General features: G+C 32.0%; 3 protein-coding genes across 3 annotated transcripts; 2 read left to right on the top strand and 1 right to left on the bottom strand.

Moving 5' to 3' along the window:
• The first annotated feature begins 491 nt into the window (after positions 1–491).
• LOC145959039 (chlorophyll a-b binding protein, chloroplastic) lies at positions 492–1,485 on the top strand. The gene has a single exon (XM_083076968.1). It carries the CDS (start codon positions 570–572, stop codon positions 1,362–1,364), a length of 795 nt encoding a protein of 264 aa, XP_082933094.1. The 5' UTR covers positions 492–569; the 3' UTR covers positions 1,365–1,485.
• A 5,819-nt stretch (positions 1,486–7,304) lies between these two features.
• LOC109815895 (chlorophyll a-b binding protein, chloroplastic) lies at positions 7,305–8,283 on the top strand. The gene has a single exon (XM_029274888.2). The coding sequence runs from the start codon at positions 7,374–7,376 to the stop codon at positions 8,166–8,168; it is 795 nt and encodes a 264-aa protein (XP_029130721.2). The 5' UTR covers positions 7,305–7,373; the 3' UTR covers positions 8,169–8,283.
• A 429-nt stretch (positions 8,284–8,712) lies between these two features.
• LOC109815902 (WD-40 repeat family protein / notchless protein) lies at positions 8,713–16,615 on the bottom strand. The gene is made up of 13 exons (XM_020380719.3): positions 16,159–16,615; positions 15,986–16,067; positions 15,660–15,749; positions 15,333–15,458; positions 14,586–14,713; positions 13,894–14,093; positions 13,360–13,423; positions 11,620–11,730; positions 10,373–10,510; positions 9,789–9,931; positions 9,648–9,702; positions 9,454–9,510; positions 8,713–9,357 (listed from the first exon to the last, which is right to left on the bottom strand). The coding sequence occupies exons 1-13, from the start codon at positions 16,321–16,323 to the stop codon at positions 9,274–9,276; spliced, it is 1,443 nt and encodes a 480-aa protein (XP_020236308.1). The 5' UTR covers positions 16,324–16,615; the 3' UTR covers positions 8,713–9,273.
• Positions 16,616–25,334: the final 8,719 nt, after the last annotated feature.

Raw genomic sequence — 25,334 nt, 5'->3', positions numbered from 1 at the left:
AAATTAAATTCATCTGTCTCGACACAGTGGAGAAATTTCCCTATAGACTATTTCACTTTCATGTGGTAAGGAATACCTACAGACTACAGCAAATAATTTTCTCAACCTAGAAAATAAAGTATAAATGTTTACCATTGCAAATATGTATATTTTGCAATACTTCCTGAGATACTTGATATTTTTACAGATGCACAGTGGTCCCGCTTCTGCAACACTTTATTTTAACAAGTATCCGATTTCATATATCTACTCTATTTACCTAGCATATCCAAAATCCCACATGGCAGTTTCTTACTGGATGGAATGGGTATTTAATGATATTTGATCTGCACAGGTAAGGTAAGGAAAACAAACAATACAAAATCGATTTGTGATATGTGAAGAAGCAAGTGGACACAATAGATACTCCTAACCAATAGGAATTCAGATATAGATCTCATAAAGATAAGGACATCTTTTTTCTTTAAGCTATATATATTGTGCTCAACAAACATAGGCAACACCAATAACCATTCTCTCCGCTTTCACTTACAAAGCTTTTCACTGTATTGCAAAATCAATCTACTAGAATGGCAGCTTCAACAATGGGTCTGTCTTCACCATCACTGGCTGGCCAAGCAATCAAGCTGGCCCCCTCCACCCCAGAGCTAGGCAATGGAAGGGTCAGCATGAGGAAAACAGCCTCCAAAAGCGTTTCCTCAGGAAGCCCATGGTACGGCCCAGACCGTGTAAAGTACTTGGGCCCATTCTCGGGTGAGGCCCCATCGTACCTGACTGGTGAATTCCCAGGTGACTATGGTTGGGACACTGCTGGGCTTTCTGCTGACCCAGAGACTTTTGCCAGAAACCGTGAACTGGAAGTGATCCACTCGAGATGGGCCATGTTGGGAGCCTTGGGCTGCGTCTTCCCTGAACTATTGGCCCGCAATGGTGTCAAGTTTGGCGAGGCCGTGTGGTTCAAGGCTGGGTCTCAGATATTCAGCGAGGGTGGGCTTGACTACTTGGGCAACCCAAGCTTGATCCATGCACAGAGCATCCTTGCCATCTGGGCCACCCAGGTTATTTTGATGGGTGCTGTTGAGGGTTACCGTATTGCCGGTGGGCCTCTTGGTGAGGTGACAGACCCAATCTACCCAGGTGGGAGCTTTGACCCATTGGGCCTTGCAGATGACCCAGAGGCCTTTGCTGAGTTGAAGGTGAAAGAGTTGAAGAATGGTAGGTTGGCCATGTTCTCCATGTTTGGTTTCTTTGTTCAAGCCATTGTCACTGGAAAGGGACCTTTGGAAAACCTTGCTGATCACTTAGCTGACCCGGTCAACAACAATGCCTGGGCCTATGCCACCAACTTCGTCCCCGGAAAGTGACTGAAACTATGAGAAACATCATGATTTGGAAATGAGTGACAATTTCATTTTGTTATGCGGTGAAATATATATTAGATGTATGATTATGAGAATAATGTGAATTATATATCTTTATGGTGGATTTGGATCTTTCTTTAATTTTGTACTGTTTAATGAACTTTATTTACATCGATGGACATGTGGAGATATAGTATCAACAAAGAGAGCATCATATACCAATTAAAAACATACGTATAACTACATTTAGTACAAGTAGTTGGATGATAGTGATATGGTTTAGGTCAACATTACTTACCAAAAGTTGTGAAAACAGATAGTTCAACATTTGCGTTTTTCAATAAGAATCAAAATTCAATTATTGTCTTAAGCATAGGATTATAATATGAATTATCGCTTTATTTATATAATCTCAAAAAGACCTCACAACAAACCCTTAATTAGCTTTCTTAAATAGAGTGCAATATATTTAAGCTATATTCGATATAAGAAATATTAAAAAATGAGGAATAATGTAACCAAATAATAACTTATTTTTAAGTTAAAATTAAATGAGCTCCGGCACAGACTTACAAATAATATTCGAATGGGTTTATTTATTTGTTTATGTTATTTATTTATTTATTTTCATTCATCGAAAAAGCTACTAGTGTTATTATTTAATTTTTGGTAATTTAGATAATCCAGAAGTATAATTTGTTTTTGATTCTTTACATGATTAATTAATTATTCAATTCATACTATAAATTTCAATTTAAGATGTGCCCTACCAAGTCTACGAGTGATTTTAAGCCCTCTGCTAAGTTAGAAGTGAACCAAAACCTTAAATTTGTAGTTTTGCATCGGTTTTAGCCAAATACATACGTTCACAAAAAAAGTTACTCCAAGTAGCTTTATAACTTTACGTGTGATTTGTGTTTTTAACTAAACAAAACCAAAATGCTAATTAAATTTAAAATAGAGATGCTAGCTCACATTCAATTTAGTGTAGTCTTGACTTCTATGTTTTGAGTTAAATTTCACCTATTTTTCTTAAAATTTGACAAACCGATGGTAAAACAATCTTATCTAAAGAATTAAGCATTTCTATAAATTACAATGGTATAAAAATAGTTGAAATTTTTATGATAGAAAACTTATCTATTTCTAAGTTGTTTCACATTTGATATGACAAATGAGAAAAAATAAATGGCACTTACTTTGAATTTTTTTATTTAACAAACTCTAAACTATGTCATTTTCTATTGGCAAAAATACCTTTTTCGTCCCTTATATTATTTATTAGTGTCAATTTAGTCTCACTTTAATTAATTGAATCAATTTAGTCTCACATTTTTAAAATGTATTTCAATGTTTGACCTTCCATTTTTTTCGTTTAAATACTTAAAAGATCTGACACGTGTCATGACATGTGACACGATGACATGATACGTGTCATGCTATCATGCCATGTGTCATGATAGCATGACACGTGGCATGACACTTGTCACATCCGTTAAGTATTTAAACGGAGAAAACAGAAGGTCAAACATTGAGATACATTTTAAAGATGTAGGGCTAAATTGATTCAATTAATTAAAATGAGACTAAATTGACACTAATAAATAATATAAGGGACGAAAAGTATATTTTTGTCTTTTCTATTTTATTCCCAACTTTATACACATGTAATGTCATTATTTCCACCTAGGGGACATTAAAATAATTCATTAATTAGTAGTATTAATAAAGTTATTTGTTTACTAGAAGATAGTTTCTTTTGATTAATTTTGAGTACTTACATTTTGAAATTTATCAAGATATTTTCAATTTAGATCTTGCTAAGCATGCGCACTTACTTTCCCTTATACTTGTCTGGTTCATGATAAACACAAGACTCTCCTTGTGGTTCTTCGAAGGAATGCCACCACTTGAAGACATCTTTGATGAACCTATACAATAGGATATGACTTTCATTGAGTAGGCTAATGATTCTATGGTTGATCCTTCGTTTCATCTTGTTATTTCTAAAAGTAACAAAAAGAAAAAGGCCTCCATAAGGGTCAAATCTGCAATTGCTAAGATTCGCTCCAAAATAGTCTCATCTAATCAGTCTACATGAAAGCATTATTTTGGAATATTAGGGGGAATAGCTGCTAAAGAATCTCAAATGGCTTTCAAATCTATACGATTTAAACATAAACCAGATTTTCTTTTCATTATTGAACCAATGACAGTGTTGGCTAACATTTCTTCTTCTTTTCGGAAGGCTCTTAATCTCCATTTTTTTCCTTTTTCTTCAAACCCTCAGCAAACACGGACATGAAGGGCATCAACCTCATAGAAGTCACCACCTCCAATTTCCCTTCACCGACACCACCCTCATTGCTATCGTCTTCCTCTGCCACTCTAAGCCACTACCAGAACCAGAAGCAGCGCGACTGAAACACGTTACAGACCCCCTCTCTCGCTCTCACACTGCAGCGGCGCGCACGTGCTAGAATTCCTTCGGTACCTCGTCCACCCGCGCGCCTCCGCTGTCCACTCGCGCGCCTCCGCCGTCCAACCACCGCGCCTCCTTCCGTTCACAAATGTAAGGAACGGTTGCTTCACTAAGCAACCATCTCTCTTCTGCAAGAAACTCCTGCTGCCACATCAGACACCTCCAATTGTAAGCAACTGAGGTTAGAGTTGCTTGATGGGCCAAGCAACTCCCATTAGAGTTGCTCTAAGAAATTACTGCGTCTGAGAATCTTCGTCCGATGAAGTGTCTAGGTAATTTCCCTTCCATTTGAATATTTAGTCCTTGCGTCTGAAAAATCAGTCTGGCACATTCCTAATGAATGACCTTCATCATTAAACGAGAAATCTGTCAAGAGAAGTTGGAGACAAACATTCTCCACATTTAAAGGATAAAACTTTAATTAAATAAGTGACAAAACCTTCATTTAGGGTTCTTATTTGAAAAGACAGATCCTTTACCCAGAATTTAATGCAAGTTGCGCATAACACACATCACTCTGCATGAGGAAGGCAAAAGGGCACCACGTCAAACAAATAATAATAAAAACAAAAATATTTTTCTGTTTCAAAAATCCTATATCTTCCCTCAAACTCACTATCTTACTTTTTACACTCAAAGACTTCAAACTCTTAAGTTTTCTCTCTGAATTTAAAATCCTAATCTTCTCAAACCTTCTTCACTTCACTACTATGGTCGTCCCAACTGAGAACGCTCCAACTATGACCATCCCCGCAGAGATGCACGAAGCCACTGATTGGGCTCATACCTTCTCCACGGAGGAAAAGCCAGTGATGTATTTGGAACATCACTTCAACATCAGCTAGATGAAGGAATGGGGAATACCCATTTACGAGGATTTGGCTGACTGTGGAATCCTCAGGTATTTCAACATCAATGAGGTTGTATACCCTTGGTTGGTGAAGATGTTCTACGAATCCTTGAAGGCCTCTCAAGGATTCTTTGAAGGAACGGTGCTTGGAGTAACCGTCAGAGTCTGTCCTACCACCATTGCACAAGCCATTGGGTGCGAGAAGACAAGCACCATCTACCACAAGGGGGTGGATGTCTGATGTAGTTGATCTGTCCCAGGTCATCACGATCCTTCACAAGGAGGGTGAAGAAGGACCTATAGCCTACAACAAGTTTGAAGATAAGGCTAAGGTCTATCAACAGTTACTGAACAAGTTGATCCTTCACAAGGTAGGCGCCAAGGACAGCATCTCAGACTTGCATAAGTTCTGCTTGTTCCAGATGATGACTGGAACCGCTTTCAACCTCCCTCAAGTCCTCTTTCAGCACTAGAGAGGGTGCTTGAAAGACAGCAAGGAGTTCTTGGTTCACACCATGCTCCTCAACAAAATCCTCTAGGACCATAAAGTCTACCAAACCTTCTTCACCATTGAAGAAGACGAGAGGCAGAGGATCATGGCAATGGAGAGAAACAAGAGACTGAATCCCATTGTATTCAGAAAGGCAAACTTGGGGAAAATGCCAGTAAGTTACAACATCTCTGACCCTACGATAGCCTTGAAGACAAAGAAGGAGATCGAAGGAGAACAACCGGTGACGCGCTCTAGTAGGAAGCGCTAACCCTCTCCATCTCCAAAGGAGGATAAACCTTTGATTGTTGCTGCACAACCAGCAAAAAGGAGAATGATCCTCTAATTCGGATCAGACAAAGAATTTGCGCCTGATGCAAAGGACAGTCAACCCATAGGGAAGGCATTAAAAAGAAAAGCTCTTCTACCTCCTCTAGCGCCACCTCACCCTAAGAAGAAGAGGGTTATAAGGTTAACATCAAAAGTGGTTGCTGAACCGGAGCGGTCGGCATGTGCTCCTTCACTTGAGGCTGAAAAGGTGGTTGTTGAACTTGAGGCTGAAGTCATCGTCCCTTCAGCTCAATCTGAAATTCCTGTGGACGTTCCTTCCCCTCTTATCACTGTACATTCTTCCTTTGTAAGTGATATTCCTATGACTCCTTTCTATCTATCCTTCTTGAATGTCATCTAAACCTCAATTTCCTTACAGGTCACCCCTGTAAATATTTGGCTTTAAGGAAAAGAAAGACAGCAATTAGAGTCAATCATTTGATCGTGCCTCCAAGGCCTCTTCCTTCATTTTCGTCCAGGAAAACCTTGAATCTGCTAATTCTAGAAGGGATGCATCCAGAGACGGACTTATACTCCATCATTTTTCCTAGTGCAGCAAACTCAGACGAAAAGGTGGAATTGCTTCAAAGCGTCCAACTCACTACAAACAAAGACGTGATGAAGAGAAATAAAATTGGTTTGCGTCCAAAGCTACGTCCATACATCACGAACAGGACCATAAATGTTGCTGATATTTTTACGAAACCATTAAAGATCGAGTTATTTTACAAGTTAAAGAAAATGCTTGAAATAATACAAGCTTGATTTAAGGGAAGCAATGTTAGAAAATTAAATCAAGCTGATAATGTTGAATGACTATAGCACCAACTTGAAATTTTGATCATTGTCCACAATGATTGCACCGTCTTTGGTTTACTTTAAAATGAAGAATAATAAATGTTACTTAATAATTAAGTTTTATACTTTGTAATGCCTATAAAAGGCATTGTATGCTAAACAAAAAAAATATAGAGAATCAGCTCTTTGAATGAAATCTAGTATTAAAAATCCCTTCTTCCTTCTCTCTCTCATTTTCGTTGTGCATCATATTTGTTTGTTCGATTGATAACAAGAATGATGAACCCTTTTTTCCTTTGGCCAAAGAAAGTTTTTGATGACAGCTCCTATAAAAATAATTAAACTTCCAATCCTTATACTTCGATTATTCGACATCCATTGCAAGATAAATATTTTATTTTAAAATATGTAAATTTTAACTAAAAATATTTACTATTAAAAACAGTGTTCGATCTCATAAAAATAATCGGTGCACAAATCCGAAAGAAATTAGAAATTACAACATCACCTCCTCTCGAATTTCAACTAGATCCCGGATTCAGGGTACAGATTGCACATTTACAAAAGCAGAAATGAGACATTAGTTTTGATACGCCACGAATAATGTGGATATGAAAATGTTACAGTAATTTGATGCTTACCAATTGAAATCCACTAGCAATTGGAACAATGCACTGCGGTCCCTCGACAATTTTACCTGTGTCCCACTTTGTAAATCTACCTATTTATTATTTATTTCATATAGCCTATCCAAAATCCTACATGGCAATTTCTTATTTGGCAGAAGTGGTATTTAATGATGTGTTTGTAGATATCTCATATCTGGGTTGGTAAGGTAAGCAAATCAAACAATTGAAGACCGAAAAGTAGCAATAGAAGAAGCATGTGGACACAAATGAAACTCCAATTTCAAGCCAATGGAAATTGAAATATAGATCTCATAAAGATAAGGACATCTTTTTTCTTTAAGCTATATATATTGTGCTCAACAAACATAGGCAACACCAATAACCAATTTCACTTACAAAGCTTTTCACTGTATTATAAAATCAATCTACTAGAATGGCAGCTTCAACAATGGGTCTGTCTTCACCATCATTGGCTGGCCAAGCAATCAAGCTTGCACCCTCCACCCCAGAGCTTGGCAATGGAAGGGTCAGCATGAGGAAAACAGCCTCCAAAAGCGTTTCCTCAGGAAGCCCATGGTACGGCCCAGACCGTGTAAAGTACTTGGGCCCATTCTCAGGTGAGGCCCCATCCTACCTGACTGGTGAATTCCCAGGTGACTATGGTTGGGACACTGCTGGGCTTTCTGCTGACCCAGAGACTTTTGCCAGAAACCGTGAACTGGAAGTGATCCACTCGAGATGGGCCATGTTGGGAGCCTTGGGCTGCGTCTTCCCTGAACTATTGGCCCGCAATGGTGTCAAGTTTGGCGAGGCCGTGTGGTTCAAGGCTGGGTCTCAGATATTCAGCGAGGGTGGGCTTGACTACTTGGGCAACCCAAGCTTGATCCATGCACAGAGCATCCTTGCCATCTGGGCCACCCAGGTTATTTTGATGGGTGCTGTTGAGGGTTACCGTATTGCCGGTGGGCCTCTTGGTGAGGTGACAGACCCAATCTACCCAGGTGGGAGCTTTGACCCATTGGGCCTTGCAGATGACCCAGAGGCCTTTGCTGAGTTGAAGGTGAAAGAGTTGAAGAATGGTAGGTTGGCCATGTTCTCCATGTTTGGTTTCTTTGTTCAAGCCATTGTCACTGGAAAGGGACCTTTGGAAAACCTTGCTGATCACTTAGCTGACCCAGTTAACAACAATGCTTGGGCCTATGCCACAAACTTCGTCCCCGGAAAGTGACTGAAACGATAGTGAAACAATGAGAAACTATCACTTGAGTCCGTGAATTAGTGAAATATGTATCGGATGTGTGCCTTTGCTGACTGAATTATATATGTTTTCGCCTTTGGTATTACTTTGCTGAGAGTGTGAATTATATATCTTTTTGCCCTTGATACCTTTAGATCATTCTTCAAGTTTGCATCCTTTATGCCCTTTATTCACCAAGCTAATTAATTAATAATCACTGACTCCATAAAAAGAGACAATGCTAGAGAATAGAGAAAAAATGGTTATTTGGATGAGAGAAAGGACGGTGATACCCGCAGAAATAAAATCTCTGTTGAAGTAATGAACAAATAGTTCTTCTTGAAGGTTGGGAAAAATGAAAATTAATTCACACAATTAATTATTTTGAACAAAAAATGTATTACTTCATATGAAAAACAAAAGTATCTTTATATCAAAATATTATTTACTTTTTTCATTTTCTTATCTAACCAAACATGTGAAAGGAAGACATAACATTCCTCTTTCTTGTGCCCCTCCTTTTCAATTGCCCAAATAACAAGCCAAACACAATTTTATAAAATGAAAAGAATTCAATAGATGCAATTTAATTTTTACATCCAAAATTCTAACACTACAAAAGTCCGAATCAAAAAGAAAAAAAAAACACTATTAAAGTGTCAAACTACCCAAAATTTTGAGTTCATACTAATGAACCTTGTGAAAGTTCGACAAATGATAGTTGTAGTTGAGAAACAATGCCACCTACAATCATTATGGGAGGGAAGACCAAAAAAGACTTCAAAACAGACAACATAACATCTTTAGTATATATAACCTTGCAATCATGTGATAGGTCTCCCAAGGTTTCAATCAGCTTCTTCACCCATTTTCTGAGACCCAACTTGAGCAACTTCGTCCTGTACCTATATTCTCAATTGCTATGTAGAGTAATACTTCTGATGAACATATCTTATATGTTGTCCATATAACTTAAAGAGGATTTGCATCTTGCATCCACATAATACCGACCATTGATTCCCATGAAATTCACTCATCAGCAACTTCATAGAGATTATACTTACTTCGGATTCCAAATATTCATCCACAAATTTGCCTAACCCATCCACAACTTCAACACTTTATCCTTACCACCAGAGGCTACCTTCTCTCCATCTGGACTCCAATCAACAGAGAAAACCTTTACCACGAGAAAATAAACTTAGGTCAGGGACTAGAACAGAAAAATATTTTACAAAAAAAAATACTCAAGCATCTGGCATGTGAATAGACATACTTCATCAGCATGGCCTGGGAGATCTTGCTTCAGCTTACGCGTCCGAATATCCCAAACCTTGAAAACCAAACGGATGAAAGGTCAAAGTTCTAGTTTTGCAAATGAAAATTGGTGTTCTGATGTAGAAACCAAATTAAATGTTCATGAATCATGATACATATCCTTTCTCAATAGAAAGAGAAAATTACGCTTACCTTAAGTGTTGAATCTTTGCTTCCACTTAAAAGAAGTCTACTGTCAGCAGACCAGCTGTACAGTAAAAGCAAACGTTCACTTGATTATAGTTCTAAATGAAATATCTTTCAAGTTTGAAGATAGAATCACTTGTGCTGTACCTGATCTGGTATACAGGCCCGACATGGCCACGGAAAGCAGCAACGAATTTCCCTGTGGTGCCATTCCATAACTTCACGGATTTATCAAAAGATGCACTTGCCACCCATTGCCCATCAGGTGAAAAATATACGTGGTTCACAAGCTGTAAGCAAGCAAGTTTAACTAGATCATTAAGCCTAAAAGTTGGAATGTGCATACAAAGAAAGTCCTAACTTAATTGTAATTAAATCTGTTTTACAATAAAACCAATTTCAACCAGTAATAAACAATAAGAAATGAGCATCTGCAAATATTTATTATAATTATTAAATGAACAAGCAGAAAGACAACCTTCTGCAACTAATGAAGTTTGACCCCAAAGGTTTCCCAGGAAAAGGATCTTAATAGTAGGTTTATCAGATATGGAACAACTTTTTCCCCGTTTTGAGTACCAAGATAATGTACAATATGTCAACGAAGATTCTTTCTAATTGCTACTCAGTAACACTGATACAAACCGGTCACATTGCAATTTGAATATCATTTTGGTTCATCTTCATTTACATACTTTAATTGTAAAGAAAAAAAAGGAAATGAGTTGTACCTGCTGATGACCTGTCATGCGAGTTTTGGGATGCTTGTTGATGAAAGGTTCCCAAAGAAACATGGTAAAATCATCAGATCCGGAGACCAATCTTTCAGGGGCATTGCCTCTCATTGCTTGATACCTTTCAAGGGCAACCTACATTCATCAGCAGCATAAATTGGTCTTAGTAAAACAGAGATGGACGAAGTTCCTAAAGAAAAGAATTTATGCAAGTAACAGTTTTATAACAACAATCAAGCCTAATCTCATTACATGCAGTTGGATACATGAACAAAACAGTGCCCTCGAGATCTACAAAACATACTTTGTTTTGGGATAAGCTAAAACATAATTATATTTGTTAATAATTTTTAATTTTTAATTTTGTAGATTTAATACAATAGACCAATCTAAAAGTCAATTATTTAAGGCTTTTTATTTAAGTTGTCTATTTTATGATTAAAATGCTGTACAAAAAAGGAATTATACATTTTATTCCAAACAATAAATGGAAATAATAATAAATATATCAATAAATATATTTAGTAAATTTAAATATGATGCATAATATTTTTTCAAAAGTAGTAGAAACATAGATTGAGGGGAACAATATTTATAAAAACAGACCAAAGCACCCGCTTGACCTGGTCAAACAATAGCATTGGCTATCTCCAGCTTGAAATATCCAGTTCAATCAGAGTTTAGTTACAATTCAATGACAAATGTAACCCGTCAAATCAATGGAATCATGACTCTTGAATCATTCTTCAGTTCAGTTTCTAAAATATTGGGACCAAGTGAAAATTTACAAATTTAACACAAAAGTTTAACAAAAATTTGGTAAAATACGAGAATTTGAGAGCATCCATTGTTAATATTTTATATTTATTGATTTAAGAATCTATTTTAAATATGACAGTAAAATATAATTTTGTTTGTTTAAAAAGAAATTTATTGTGAGGATGAAGTAAACATAATATTTGCAAGAAGCAAGTAGCCTGTTGGAATTACTGTTTGCCTTTCATTATGAAGATCAGGATTGATCCGTAACTCTTTCTGAAAAAACTTGCATGTTAGAACTAAGGCAACACCTCCCAGTTCAAACCACAGGGTTTGACATGGTCACATAAACAGCGATACAATTCTACAAACCGGCTCAATTTCAGTTTGCCTTAGAAATCTGACCAGCCAAGGCAGGACAGATCTAGTAACTGATAAATATGATTCGAAGGGCCAGAAATACCATTAAACAAAATAGCATTTACCTTCTTCATTTCCTCTGGAGATGAATATTGTTTTCCAGTATGATCAAAAGCTCCAGTGCGAAGAACATACTCGGTGCTCAATGCCAAAGAATTAACCCAATGTCCATGTCCCTAAAATTAATACCAAAATATTAAAGAGTATTGCAAAATGGAAAGTAAAGACAGTAAACTGACATCATCACTAAAACAAAATACGAGTTGAATATCAGCAGGAGAGTTAAGACAAAAAATACAAGGCATGTATCTGATGCAAAAATAAGAATAAAAAACCTCTCCATCTATACCAAAAATATTCTTTTGTTATTGCATGACAGACTTTCTTTTCTCATAAATAAAGAAATTCATGAAATACAAAGAGAAAACATTACAAGGAGAATGAAAGATATGGATTCCACCTAGACAAAAGAACAATACTGAAAACAACCAAGAAAAAGGAAATTCAAAGGAACAAAGATACAAAATTTCCCAAGCCCTCAACATGAATAAAAAAAATTCCACAGAAAAAAAAAAATCCAAACATAAATTCCTTTTAAAATTTCATAAAAGAAAAAATTCCACTATAAAACAATCAAAAGAAAATTAAAAAAAAAAAAAAAAAAAGTTACATATGCAACGTGGATAAATATGTTTGATCATCATACCTGCAGAATCAAACTTTTAAATGATGTATCAACACATACATGATTGTATAATGTTTACGATAACATTCCAACAACTAGATTAAAAAGGGCACTTTGTGCCTCCATATAAAAGATTAATTGATATATAGTAGTGGGTGGTTAATTGATTGTAATTGTATGGATATTGTTATGGAGTGAAATTTACAGAAAATAATAAGAAATTGTGATTTATAATAGAATTTAGGATTTAGGGTTTAATAGTGTACACAAAAAGGTCCAATCTCCTTTATTGTAGTTATAGATTATAGATGAATCAAAATAAAACACTGTAAAATCCTTCGAGATGTAAATAGCAGAATTCCAATTGGTAGGCTACATTTGGTAAGCATCAAAGCTACATGAAAGATATTACCAAATACTACATCCACTCCTATTTATAATACACAACTTAGAACAATTGTTTATTTCTTTACATAAGACCCAATTAATATTGTTTTATGTATTAATTATTTTTAAACTAAAATACCCCTAAGATGCGTTTTCTTAATTTGACGAAATACATTAATTATAAACACCATGCAATCTAATTGATTTGGAGAGATCAATATTAATTAAGAGAGAGAAGTAGAATAGGACTGCACTCTAATTGGTTAAGAGGAAAAGAAGTATTAATTAGGAAATAAAATAGTAGAAGGGTAGTTTTGGGAAAAAAATTATATAAGTAGGTCAAATTTATTGTTATCAAGTATATTAACTATTTTGCTTAATCTTGGTGAATTAGGTATTTGAGTCTTGTATATAAGAACGAAGTTAGCAACTCAAATGAATAAAAAGTTGGCACCAGATGAGAAACAGGAGTCATGCATAGAAAAAAAATGTTCAAAACAATCATATAACGGGCCAGTTTGTTTAAAAATAAAAACGTGATTCTAGAAAAAGTAATTTTTCAAGTAGATTAAAAAAAAGAAAAGTTTTTTTTTCTTAAAAAGCAATTAAGACAAGAAAATAGAAAACTACTTATTTTATATTTTTATTAAAAAGTGCTTAAAAAAGCTTAAACAAACAGGCCCAATAACTCAACTACAAGAAGCATTTAACTACAAAGGGAGATGAGGCACACCTTCAGTTCACGGATTAGCTTCCCTTGCGTGGTTTCCCAGACTTTAATTGTACAATCCTGAGAGCTGCAATAAAACATGGTTAGGCACCATGTGGTAATACAGAATTACAAAATGATGACTACACCATTAATTCAATCAAGAACGGGGGAAACCCCTACTGCATACCTCAGTGAACATTAGAATCAGTTCAATTAAAGGACTGAAAATAAACTCTTATAACTTATTTATATAAAAACACAAGTTAAAACCATAAAATAAGAATTTAACCTAAATGAGTTTCTATTCCAGCAGGGGTATGCAGGAATAAGTTTCCTAAAGATCAAATTATGAGACTAAAACCTAAAGGGTCAAATGAAATACAACTTGTTTGTATACTTGAATTAAAAACATCTCTCTTGTTGAGAACCTAAAAGAGCAACAGGCTAACTTGACAAATAACCCAATTCACACAATATAACAAAATAACAATTTGAGTGCAAATAAAAATTCAGACTAAACTTCAGAGAAACAGGAAGGAAAGAGGGAGAGAATACCCAGTATAAATGACACCATCTCCACCCCATTTCACACATGTTATTGCAAGTGTATGGCCACTGAGACACATGACACATTTCTTTAAAGAAACATCCCATATACGAGCATCCCCATCTTTGCTGGCACTTACAAAGCGACGGCATGGAGCATTCAGGTGGACAGGTTCCCAAGAGATACCAGTAATCCATTTCTTGTGGCCCTACATTTAGTATATTTTGAATTTTGTTATCCAAGAAATGTTACAATGATACAAAACTAATTAATTAACATCTATTATCAAAATAAATACTCAACGAACCAAAATTCTTCAAAGAAATAAATAACAATTCATCTAAGACATCTCCAAAATAAAGCATGAAATTCTTTTGTTTTTTTATTTTTGGAGTGGGTTAGGGAAGAGGAGGGAAGCACAATCAGTATTAACCAGAGTTGTGTAATTCATCTAACAAAATAGGTGCTGCCCCTGTAGCCAATGTTGCATTCCCCACTACTGTTTTCAATCTTTACTTCGCTACCACAAGTGATTATTCATTGTTAAGAGCTTCATTTTTCTTTGTTTTTAAATCTTCGTTTGAATCTTTCAACGTTGGAAGTTTGGCATGCTCTCTATAAACTTTAATGAAACATTAAGATGTAAAAAAAATAAAAGAGCTTTATAGTAGAAATTGTTATTCAAGGTTAAAGACTTTACAATTAGTGGATTGCCTAATGACTTTCCAGTTTGCGGGTCCCAACAAATAAGTTCTCCAGCCTTGCTCCCACTCACAAGATGCTTTCCATCTGGTGACCATGCAATACAAAGGACCCAGTTCTTGTGTCCTGCATAAAAGTTAAACAGCTATAATGAAATAGATGACTCATAAAAGTTGCAAATATATCATGAAAGTATAGAAACTTACATTAATTTAAGGAACAATGACAACTAGCTCTTACAGCAGAGATAAACCTCTGTTGTAATCCTAATACCAAATCCTTATGCAGTAATTTCCTGCCTTCACATTTCCTATCTTTCCCTCTTATTTTCTCAGTCATTCCTTACCAACAAAAATCCCACCTCCCACTATTCCTTGCCAGCTCAGCATTAACTTATGCTCCAGATCATATGACATGAATATTCCCCTTATTTCCCATTTGTTTTCCTTACCCTTGTGTTTATTTATTCTCTACATCCTATCCCAGTCCTTGTAGCATACTACCGGTCATAGGGATTCACCAGAAACAGATTTAGCCAACACAATCTATCAAGATTTTTTTTAATATAGCAATGCAATCATGGGCATAACCAATGTCCACAATTCTAACTTTGATTGCATGAGTTAATTGATCATTTCTATTCTTGAACTGAGGGAAGGATAATTAAACATTAATCGATTGCTTCTTGATTTAATTAGCTGATACAAGGAAGGCAAGTATAACTTATCATCTTTAAATGTCAAACCTGTGCATGTGTACAACGGTGTTTGAGTGCCCAGGTCCCAAAATCGAACAGTGGTATCCCCAGAACCACTTGCCAGTTGTCGCCCATCAGGACTGAAGGCAACAGAAAGTACAGCTTCAGCATGACCTACAAAATACAAACAATCCCAACAACATGAATTCCAGGGAATATGACAATAACACAAATTCGTGCAAAAACCTCAACAGCCGAACCACATTGCTGTTTTACATGATTTAGCATACACAATCTCCTTTAGGAAAAAAATTCTACATACAACACTGTTCCACTATATGAATGGGAAAACACAATCCACCATGTCTTACATACCAGAAATAGTTGCCGAACAGCGATTCACGGGACGAATTCGGAAAATAGCTTGAGGTTGACAAACTATAGGCAATGCCTTCTCCACCGAGACTGAAATAATGTTAAAGTAACATTGCAGAGGGAAAAAAAATAAGGAATTAATTCTCAGAAAAAAGAAAGTAGTGAAATAAGAGTGTATTTTTTTTGGGTTAATTCTTATGAAAAATAAGGAATTATTTCTCAGAAGAAGAAAAAAACAACCAAATGTATTAAATCAAGCAAATAAGTGAATGAATTAAGGGGAAAAAAGACTAATTGGTTGTAACTTGTAACCAAACATCACTAGCCTTTGTTTTTCTGCAAGTAAGTTTCAAGTGGCACAAGGAGCTCCTCATCTGATATGTAGAAAGAATATGGTAATTTCTCCTCCTAAAATGAGAGAATAGATAATCACTCAGCATAATAACAATAATAATAAAGTTAAACTAAAAATTCAGAAAAGAAGAAAGGGGTTGGTTACATGGTTTAGAAGCTTATTAACAATCTGGTTGAGGTGTTGAGGACCAGCATTCTGAGGAAGATACATAGGAGCACCCATAGGAGTTCCATCTGGCTCCGTCAAGAGGCACATCACATTGTTCACTGTCTCGCTCTTCTCCACCATAGCCTCTGCCATGGCCTCCATTTTTCAATTAGGGTTTTCCTTCTTTCTTATGGTAGAAATTATTTATTGTGGCTGATGCTTCTCACTCTCCAACACCTTAGTTTCAATGCTGAAACTAAACAAAGTAGTGAATTGACACGATCAATTAGACAAAAACAAGTAACGAGTACAAAGGACACAAACAGAGGAACAAGAAAAACAGAGGAGAGAGAAGGGTGGCCAGGGTTTGTTTATGTTGTTTTGTAAAATCTGAATTCACTCTCTCGCTCTCGCACTAGGGTTAGACGGTTAGTTAGTGGGTTCAGACTTCAGACTTCAGAATCTCTCTCAAGTTTTTTTTTTTTAATTTTGATGTGCTAAACTACGTCGTTTAGGAATTTGAAAATCTAATGTGTTCTTATACTTTTTTTAATAATTAAATAAAAAATTCCACATGTTATAGATTTGTATTTGTGCCTTGAGTTGAGGGTACTATTTCCCAGCCTATATTTCCAGACACGGTTTATGTTACTGATTTATTTATTTTAAAAATTAATATATGATTTTAGGTAAATTATTTTTATTTGAAGTATAGTTATTGATATAATGATATTGTTATGCTATTGAAAATAAAAATAAAAATAAATTAAAATAAATCTTATATTTTACTTATAATTTTTATTTGCAAAGATAATGATATCCTTTTTGAAGAAATAGTTTTTTAGTATTCTTTTATCACTTTAGACAAATAATTTATTTATTTTTTATAGTATTTATTATAGGAATAATTAGATAAACTAATTGATTTTAAATAATTAATAATTAAACTCTGTAACAGTTTTTTAAATACAAATATTTAATTAATTTTAATATATACTAGATTTAATATCAGAATATTTACTAAAAATTTAATATAAAATATTTATGATAAATTTTAATATTTTTCTATCATAAAAAATTTTAACATCGATAATGCGTTTTATGTTCCTAAACAAGCTGATTAACCAATTTGGGGTATTTTTAAAAACTATTTACGTAAATGGAGTTGTTTTGAAACTATTTACACCTTTGAGGCATTTTACTATGGTGTTGCTATGGGTCATAACGACACTAGTGACACATGTACTTTTTTAAATCCTAAGAAGTCATGAACGCCATATTATATCAATGTCGCTATAGCATATGACGACACAAAACGACTTTAATGAAATCGTTATAGCCTACATCGCCACTAATTAAATAATTTTTTATAATATAACTTACTGAAAAATTGAGTATATAAATTTTTTAACAAAAATAACAAAAATAAATAAAACTAAAAATATTTATAATATACATGTAATAAAATTGAAATTTCATAAAAATTAAAATTTCACAGAAATATAAAATTAAAATTTCATAAAAATTGATATGAAATAAAATAAAATTAAAAAATCAAGACGTCGCTATGACCTATAGCGACATAGTGTCGCTATGGCCTATAGTGCCACATTTTAAATAATTTATTATAAATAAATTACTGAAATTTTAAATATATAATATTTTTTAACAAATAAAATTAATTTAAAATTTTTTATAGTGTATAATATGATAAATTGGAAGAAAAAAAATATTTATAGCGACACAATTTATTTATAAAAAATAGCATAAAAAATAAAAATAACAAAAATAACAAAATATTTTATTTAAAAAAATGAAGCTAAGAATATTAAAAAATATAAATGAAATAAAAGAATATAAAATTTTAATTTAAAAAAATTAATAATATAAATATGAATAAGATAAAATAAAATAAATAATTTTTAAAAAAAAAAGAAAAAATAGAAATCGTTATATGCTATAACGACATTGTGTATAGCGCCTCCTATGTGTCTTTTAGTCGTGGCTGTATTCAATAGGACGTCCACACGTGAACTGATTCGAAGGAGAAATTGCTTTGCGCTTTGGTGGAATGAGAAAGATATCACGCGGATTCATCCTTTTTCCAACGGTTACGATTTGCTTATCAGATATCACGCGAATTCATCCTTTTTCCTTTTTTTATATATTTTTATTTTATTTTAAATACTTCTTTTTTTTTGTCAGTTTTTTTTAAATTAACATATAAAAAAAATCTTAATAGACTTAAATAAAAAATTTAGTTAAAAGTACCAAAATAAAAAACTTTATATTTAATTTATCAATTTTTTTACAATTATTTTATTTTATACTTCTTTTTTTATTAAGTTTTGTTTATATTTTTTTCCTTCACTTAATTAAAATAAAAAAACAATTACATAAATAAATATTTTTAATAAAATTTAAAAACAAATATGTTAAAAATAAAACATAAATTAATAAACAAGATTGCTATATAGCGACACAATATTACTATGGCCCATAGCGCCTTTAGATAAAATATTTTTTTAATAAAAAAAATATATATTAATTATATTTTTTAAATGGGGATGGAGCCCATAGCGACTTTACAAAAATCATTATAGTTTATAGCGATTTTTACCGACTAAATTTTAGTCATTCGTAATTACAAAAAAAAAAAAAAATACACGTATTATTGGTGTCGCTATGGCCCATAGCGACACTATAGTAAAATGTCTCAAATGTGTAAATAGTTTCAAAATAACTCCATTTACATAAATAACTTTTAAAAGTACCTTAAATTGGTCAATCAGTCTTCTAAACATGATTTTTAGTTATTAAGAATGAATATGTATTTTTAAATAATTTTATGAAATTGTATAAATTATTTTTTATAATTTACGATTCATGATACGATACTACTCGTCATTCAAAAAGTAGGTTTTTCAATACACAATAGAGCTTTTGGAAATTTGAGAGTACGTAGTATAATGTAACACTCTAATTTTTTATACTTTATATAAATAATATTTTTGAAATTATTTTAATATTTAATATAATTATTTTAGAGTTTTGATATTATTAATTAATTATATGAGCTCTATTTTATTTATGAGACATGATATATAATGATTATTTTGATTAGTGATATAGGTAATTTTTATGAAATGTATTTTATTAATAATATGTTTGTATTTAAATATTTTAATGTATTTATTAAAAGGATTTTTAATATTATTTAGCTAGTAGATATGAGTTATATTTTTATATAAAACGTATGTTATTTTTACTAAAAGAGAAAAATATATTTTATAATATTTATCTATTTTATATGAATTTTATTTTAATATAAAACATAATTTTTAATTAATATTTGAATTATTTTTCATAAGACTATTTTTTTTTTATGAAAATATGTTTTTATCAAGAATTATGTTTATGCTCTTTATTAAAAGGAAGGAAATATGTTTAATTATCTTAATTATTTTATAAGAGAGAAGGAAGGATATCTTCGACATTTATTAAATTGTATTTTTATTATTATTATTTTTAATTTATTAATTGAAAAGGAGGGGTTAGGAGAAGTTACAAGGGAGTTAAGTCATTTTTACGTAAACTATCTGACTCTCATTTTTCTCTCTTACGCTCTGAACAATAAAGAGACCTCGGAGAAGAAGACAACAAATTTCACTCGTGCTTCGTCCTCTACTCATCAAGGTAAGGGGGGAGTGAGAAATCTCACTCGAGAGTGCGAGAATAATTGTTGGGTAGTCGGATTGACCCTCAATCCTTTGCCTGATGTATGTGTATAGGAACAAACACTTTATAAAAGTTTTTTGTTTTTCTTTTTGACTGTTTTGTTGCGTTACTCGTATGATTCTGAGTATGAATATGTGTTTAATTTTGAAAATAGATAAGATTTGATATGAATTAGAGTGTTATGTGGGTTTCTACGAGAAACCCTATGAGAAATAAGGCAAATTTTGAATGTTTTCTGTTTTGGCTTCTGAGTATTCTATTGTGTTCCTTGATAAATGCTGAGAATGAATATGTTTGTTTAATTTTAAAATTGAATATGTTTGATAGCAAGATTGACCCCAATCTTTTGCCTACCCATGGAAATAGGCACTTTATGAATATTTTCTATTTTACTTTTTGACTATTTTGTTGTGTTCTTTGATTCTAAATATGAATATGTGCTTAGTTTTGAAAATAGATAAGTTTGATAGCAGGATTGGCCCCCAATCCTTTGTTTGACTATGGAAATAAACACTTTATGAATGTTTTTTGTTTTACTTTTTGACTGTTCTGTTGCGTTCCTCGTATGATTCTGAGTATGAATATGTGTTTAATTTTGAAAATAGATAAGATTTGATATGAATTAGAGTGCTTTGTGGGTTCCTGTGAGAAATCCTATGAGGAACAATTAAGGACATGACCTTTTGATGAAAACCTTTATGTGCGTGACCTTAGGGGATGATTATGAAGATGTTGTGACAAGTGATATGAGATATGATGAGACATGATAAGTGAAATGTTGAGTCAATGAAATAGTGAATGTGTGACATGCATCATGTGCATATATGACTCCAAGTGTGACGCTTAGGCCGCATGCCAGTGATGTATTGAGCTATTCTAGGAATGCCACTTAGGTCGCATGCCAGTGATGAAATGAGTTATTTTAGGTGTGTCGCTTAGGCCGCATGCTAGTGGTGAAATGAGTTATTCCAGGTGTGTCGCTTAAGTCGCATACTAGTGATGTATTGAGCTATCTTAGGTGTACCTTGGGTCATTAGTGATGTATTGAGCTATTCCAGTTGTGTCGCTTAGGTCACATGCTATAGATGTACTGAGCTATTCCAGGTGTACCTTGGGTCACCAGTGATGTATTTATGAATGAACGTGTCCTATGTATGTTACTGTAGCAGCATGCTAGTGATGAGAAATGTGCAACTTCTATATGGCACCACATGCATGCATTTATGAGTTGAGTCCATGACATTATTGCATAATAAGTTAATGTGCATTTATTATAATGTATTTATAACTTGAGAGTTGTGCTTGATTATGTGTAACTTGTGTGGTATTTGTTATCAATCTGTGTGTTGCTTAACATTTATTTCTACATTTGAATTAGAGTGAGATATTTCTCACTCCCTTGTTGCTCTATGTGTATTTTTTTATTGTGTTGCATGTGTTCATTAGAATGAAGATGTTGGTGATGATATTTAAGTCTCATTGTAGGATTGTAGGGTGTGCTCTGAAAGAACATGTGACATCGGGACTTAGTTAGGACTAATTTAGAATGTTACTCTTGTTAAATTGCTTAGAAGACCTTGATTTTATTCTTTTGTAATTTTTGCATTAAACTATGATTTATGATTTATGAATATGAACCTTTTACCTTTATGTGATTAGAGACTTAAATTTTATTTATGAAGGTTTTTATTTATTTTTATTTATTGTATAATTGTATATGTGGAGTAGAAGGTGTCACAATATATTTATCAAAATAATTATAAAATTTATAAATCTTTTTTATCAGAAGATAATTCTATAATAAGAAAATAAAGTACTAAACTCTGAATCATAAATTTTAAATATAAAATATTTTTTAAATTTAACAAAACATCTAAAGATTTTAAAATTTAAAATATGATAATTACAAAATAATTACTAAAATAATTACAAGATTTGTAAATCATTTTTCTAAATGATATTTTGTTATAGACAAAAAATAAAGTCACAAAATTAAACCTAAAATCATAAACCGTACATCCCTAAAACCTAAACTGTAAAACTAAATATAAAACTATTTTTTAATTTATCAAAAATTATCTAAATTTTTTTTAAAAAAGTCTAAGTATGTTAGTTAAAATAAATTATTAGAATAATTACGGTATTCGTAAATTTTTTCTCAAGAAGATAATTTTGTTATAAGATATTTTTTTAATTTATCAAATTATCAAAAGTTTTCAATTTAAAATTTTAAATATGTGATTTACATAAAAGAAATTCATTAAAATAATTAAGAAAATTTTAAATTACAAAATTCATAAATTCTTTTCGCCGGAAGTTAATTATATTATAAAACAATTCTTTAACTTTTCATAATATTTTAAATTTAAATTTAAATTATTTTAACTATAAATTTTGAATTTTTTAAAATGGTTTAATTTTTATCAAATGTAAATATTATTATATAATTATATATATATATATATATATGTAATTATTTTTATTATCTTTAAAAATTAATTAGATCATAAAAATTTAATTTCATATTTATAATAAGATTTGAATAAATAAATATATATGATAAAATTATTTTAATGTAGAATATTTTTGTAAAATATATTTATATATCCAAAAATGTATTTATTATAATCAGACATGTAAATCTTCAATTTTCAAGAATTTTGTATAAATATTTTTAATAACATAATCAAATATATTTTAGTTATTTTTATAAATCATGATTCTCGGGATTTGTAATTTCCATAATCATGATTCATGGTATGAAAAAAACTTCTCTCATATCATATGTATTCAAAATCTTAAACTCTAAACCTTAAATATAGAACTTTTTTATTTATCAAATTATCTTAAAATTTAAATATGCCAGTTAAAAAAATTATCAGAATAATTATGAGATTTGTAAAATGATAATTCTATTATAAAACTTTTTTTGAATTTATCAAATTATCTAAAATTTTAAATATGTTAGTTATAAAAAACACAAATAATTACAAAATTTCTAAAACAAATTTACCAGAAGATAATTATGTAATAAAATCATTTTTTAATTTAACAATTCATATAAATTTTAAATATGTCAATTTCAAAAAAAGAATTACCAACACAAATATGAGATTTGTAAATCCCATTTACTAGAAGATAATTATATACATAGAAAATAAAGCCAATAAACCCTAAACCATAAATCATATGTCATAATCCCTAAACATTAAATATAAAATATTTTTTATTTTATCAAATTATCTAAAAATTAAAATTTTAAATATGTTAGTTACTAAAAAAAATTACTAGACTAATTACAAGATTGGAAATCCTTTTACTCATATTATAATTTCATCATAAAAATATTTTTTGGATTTATCAAATTATCTAAAAATTTAAAATTTAAAATATGTTAGTTAAAAAATCACTAGAATAATTATGAGATTTGTATATCGTTTTCACTAGAACATGATATAAAATTTTCGGCATCACACGTCAACAAGTGAACAACATTAATTAATATGCATTCATCAACATTATCTCATGTCAATGAATATGCATTATCAACATCAATGAATAAAGCATTATCAGCATCAACACCTTAACAATATTGATCAATATACATTATCTCATGCCAATGAATATAGATCTAACAATATTAATTAATTTACAACATAATTGTACCTCAACAATTAATAGCTATAAACATTTACATGTATTATCCCAAACCAATATATATAGAACTAATAACACCTTTCAATATACAATAGATTCATCTGAACTACTCATGTTCACCAATTAATCATACAAGCAACTCATTTTTTATAAAGTAACTTGCGCTCAGTGCTATCTACCTTGTGCCCAATGCCATTTAGGCAAGAAGTTGCTTGCCTCGCCCACATCCAACGTCATTCATTTAGTGCCTGACGTGGATGAGGTAGTGACCCATAAGCCCTCATGCCTAGCATGGCAAAGTCCCACACTTGACCTCAAACTAGGCAGAGACAATTTTTTCTTTTCACACCTAGCGCCACTCCTTTGGCACCTGACACCAATCCAAGAAAATTAAATTCTCTCACCTCACATTCGATACCACTCAAACCATGCTCGACGTCGTTTCAACCTGAGATAATTCTCTCTCCTCACAACCGACGTCATTAGTCCTACACCCAACGTGAACAAGACTATTAGGTCAAAAGACGATCTTAAATCCTTCAGGTCTTAAGTTTTAATGATAAAAAATATAGACATTTTTCTTTAAAAAAATTCAAAATCAATCAATAAGACAAATTGGTATAAGACGATATGTAACACAATTAGTTATCTTGACAATAAGTCTAACAAACAAAGCATTTCATCTATAAGACATATATTTTGGATCCATATCATTTATGGTGTTTGGTAACTAAATCAAGTTTTGTTCACATGATTCCTTAATAGATCAAAGTGAAATAGCTTCCTTGGTAATCATAGATAACGAAAAGAACAAAAGGCATCCTTTGTATCAGAAAAAGATGAACAAATCCCTGAAATAATGAAATTCCTAAAAAAATGACATATGCATGACTCCACTTGTTTAACACCTAAGAGGTGATAAATAATTTCCTTGATTAGATAATAAGTGACAATTTTGTGAAACATATTTAACATAAGTAATTAATGCACCAACGAACATTTCTCCACACAAAAAACAAAAATGAAGATAGATGAAACAAACCTATGAGAGATGCTCTCAAAGATTTACAACGGTCATTTTCACTAAACTGCCTATATAAGAAAGTTTGAAGATTCAGAAAGAGAAAAAGAGTGAACACATTGTAAAAACATATTCATTATTTCTATCAACAAATTGTGTACTTAAAATTGTTGAATCACATCTTGAAAGTAAGAAAAAACAACAATTATTTTACCCAGTTTTAACTTAGTGTTATTGCTTTGAATGGAGATGCTTAACTATAAAAGAATACTTGATTTATTGAAGCCTGAAGAGGTTTTGTGTTCAAAGAATATTTGGTTGTTTGAAGCCTAGAAAGGCTTTATGTTCAAAGAATATTTGGGTATTTGTTTGAAGAGACAAGTCAAAGAATATTTAGATTGAGTCAAAAGTGACTTGTAAAAAATATTTGTATCTTTATAAAAGATAATGAAACTTGATCGAGTTGATCAAGAATTGGGTGTGGCATCTGTAACATCCTGAATTTTCTACTAGTATAATGGTTATTTATTATTTATTTTATATTTATGGAGATTATTTTCTTATAGATATTTTAATGGGTTTTATAGGATGTTTTAAAGGTTTTTAATAATTATTAGTATTTTAATAATAAATATTTATGAAAAATATTTTTGGATAATATTTTAATTTTTAGTAGCCCGGAACGAGCCGTTCTAAACTACTAAAATGACCTATAAAGACTATATTGGAATGGGTCGTTCCAACCCAGGAATCTATG

Source organism: Cajanus cajan, chromosome 1 (genome assembly GCF_000230855.2).
Source record: "Cajanus cajan strain Asha chromosome 1, NIPB_CcT2T_4, whole genome shotgun sequence".
Taxonomy (NCBI): domain Eukaryota; kingdom Viridiplantae; phylum Streptophyta; class Magnoliopsida; order Fabales; family Fabaceae; genus Cajanus; species Cajanus cajan.
Note: the sequence above shows the minus strand (reverse complement) of the source record. Positions and strands in the feature narration are given on the sequence as shown.

Coding starts and splice junctions, on each gene's coding strand:
- LOC109815902 (XM_020380719.3), bottom strand. CDS start 16,323: ATGGAGGCCATGGCAGAGGCTATGGTGGAGAAGAGCGAGACAGTGAAC. Junction 10,511..11,619: donor CTCCAGAGGAAATGAAGAAG/GTAAATGCTATT, acceptor TGATGAATGTAG/GTTGCCCTTGAAAGGTATCA. Junction 9,358..9,453: donor TCCCAGGCCATGCTGATGAA/GTATGTCTATTC, acceptor CTCGTGGTAAAG/GTTTTCTCTGTTGATTGGAG.
- LOC109815895 (XM_029274888.2), top strand. CDS start 7,374: ATGGCAGCTTCAACAATGGGTCTGTCTTCACCATCATTGGCTGGCCAA.
- LOC145959039 (XM_083076968.1), top strand. CDS start 570: ATGGCAGCTTCAACAATGGGTCTGTCTTCACCATCACTGGCTGGCCAA.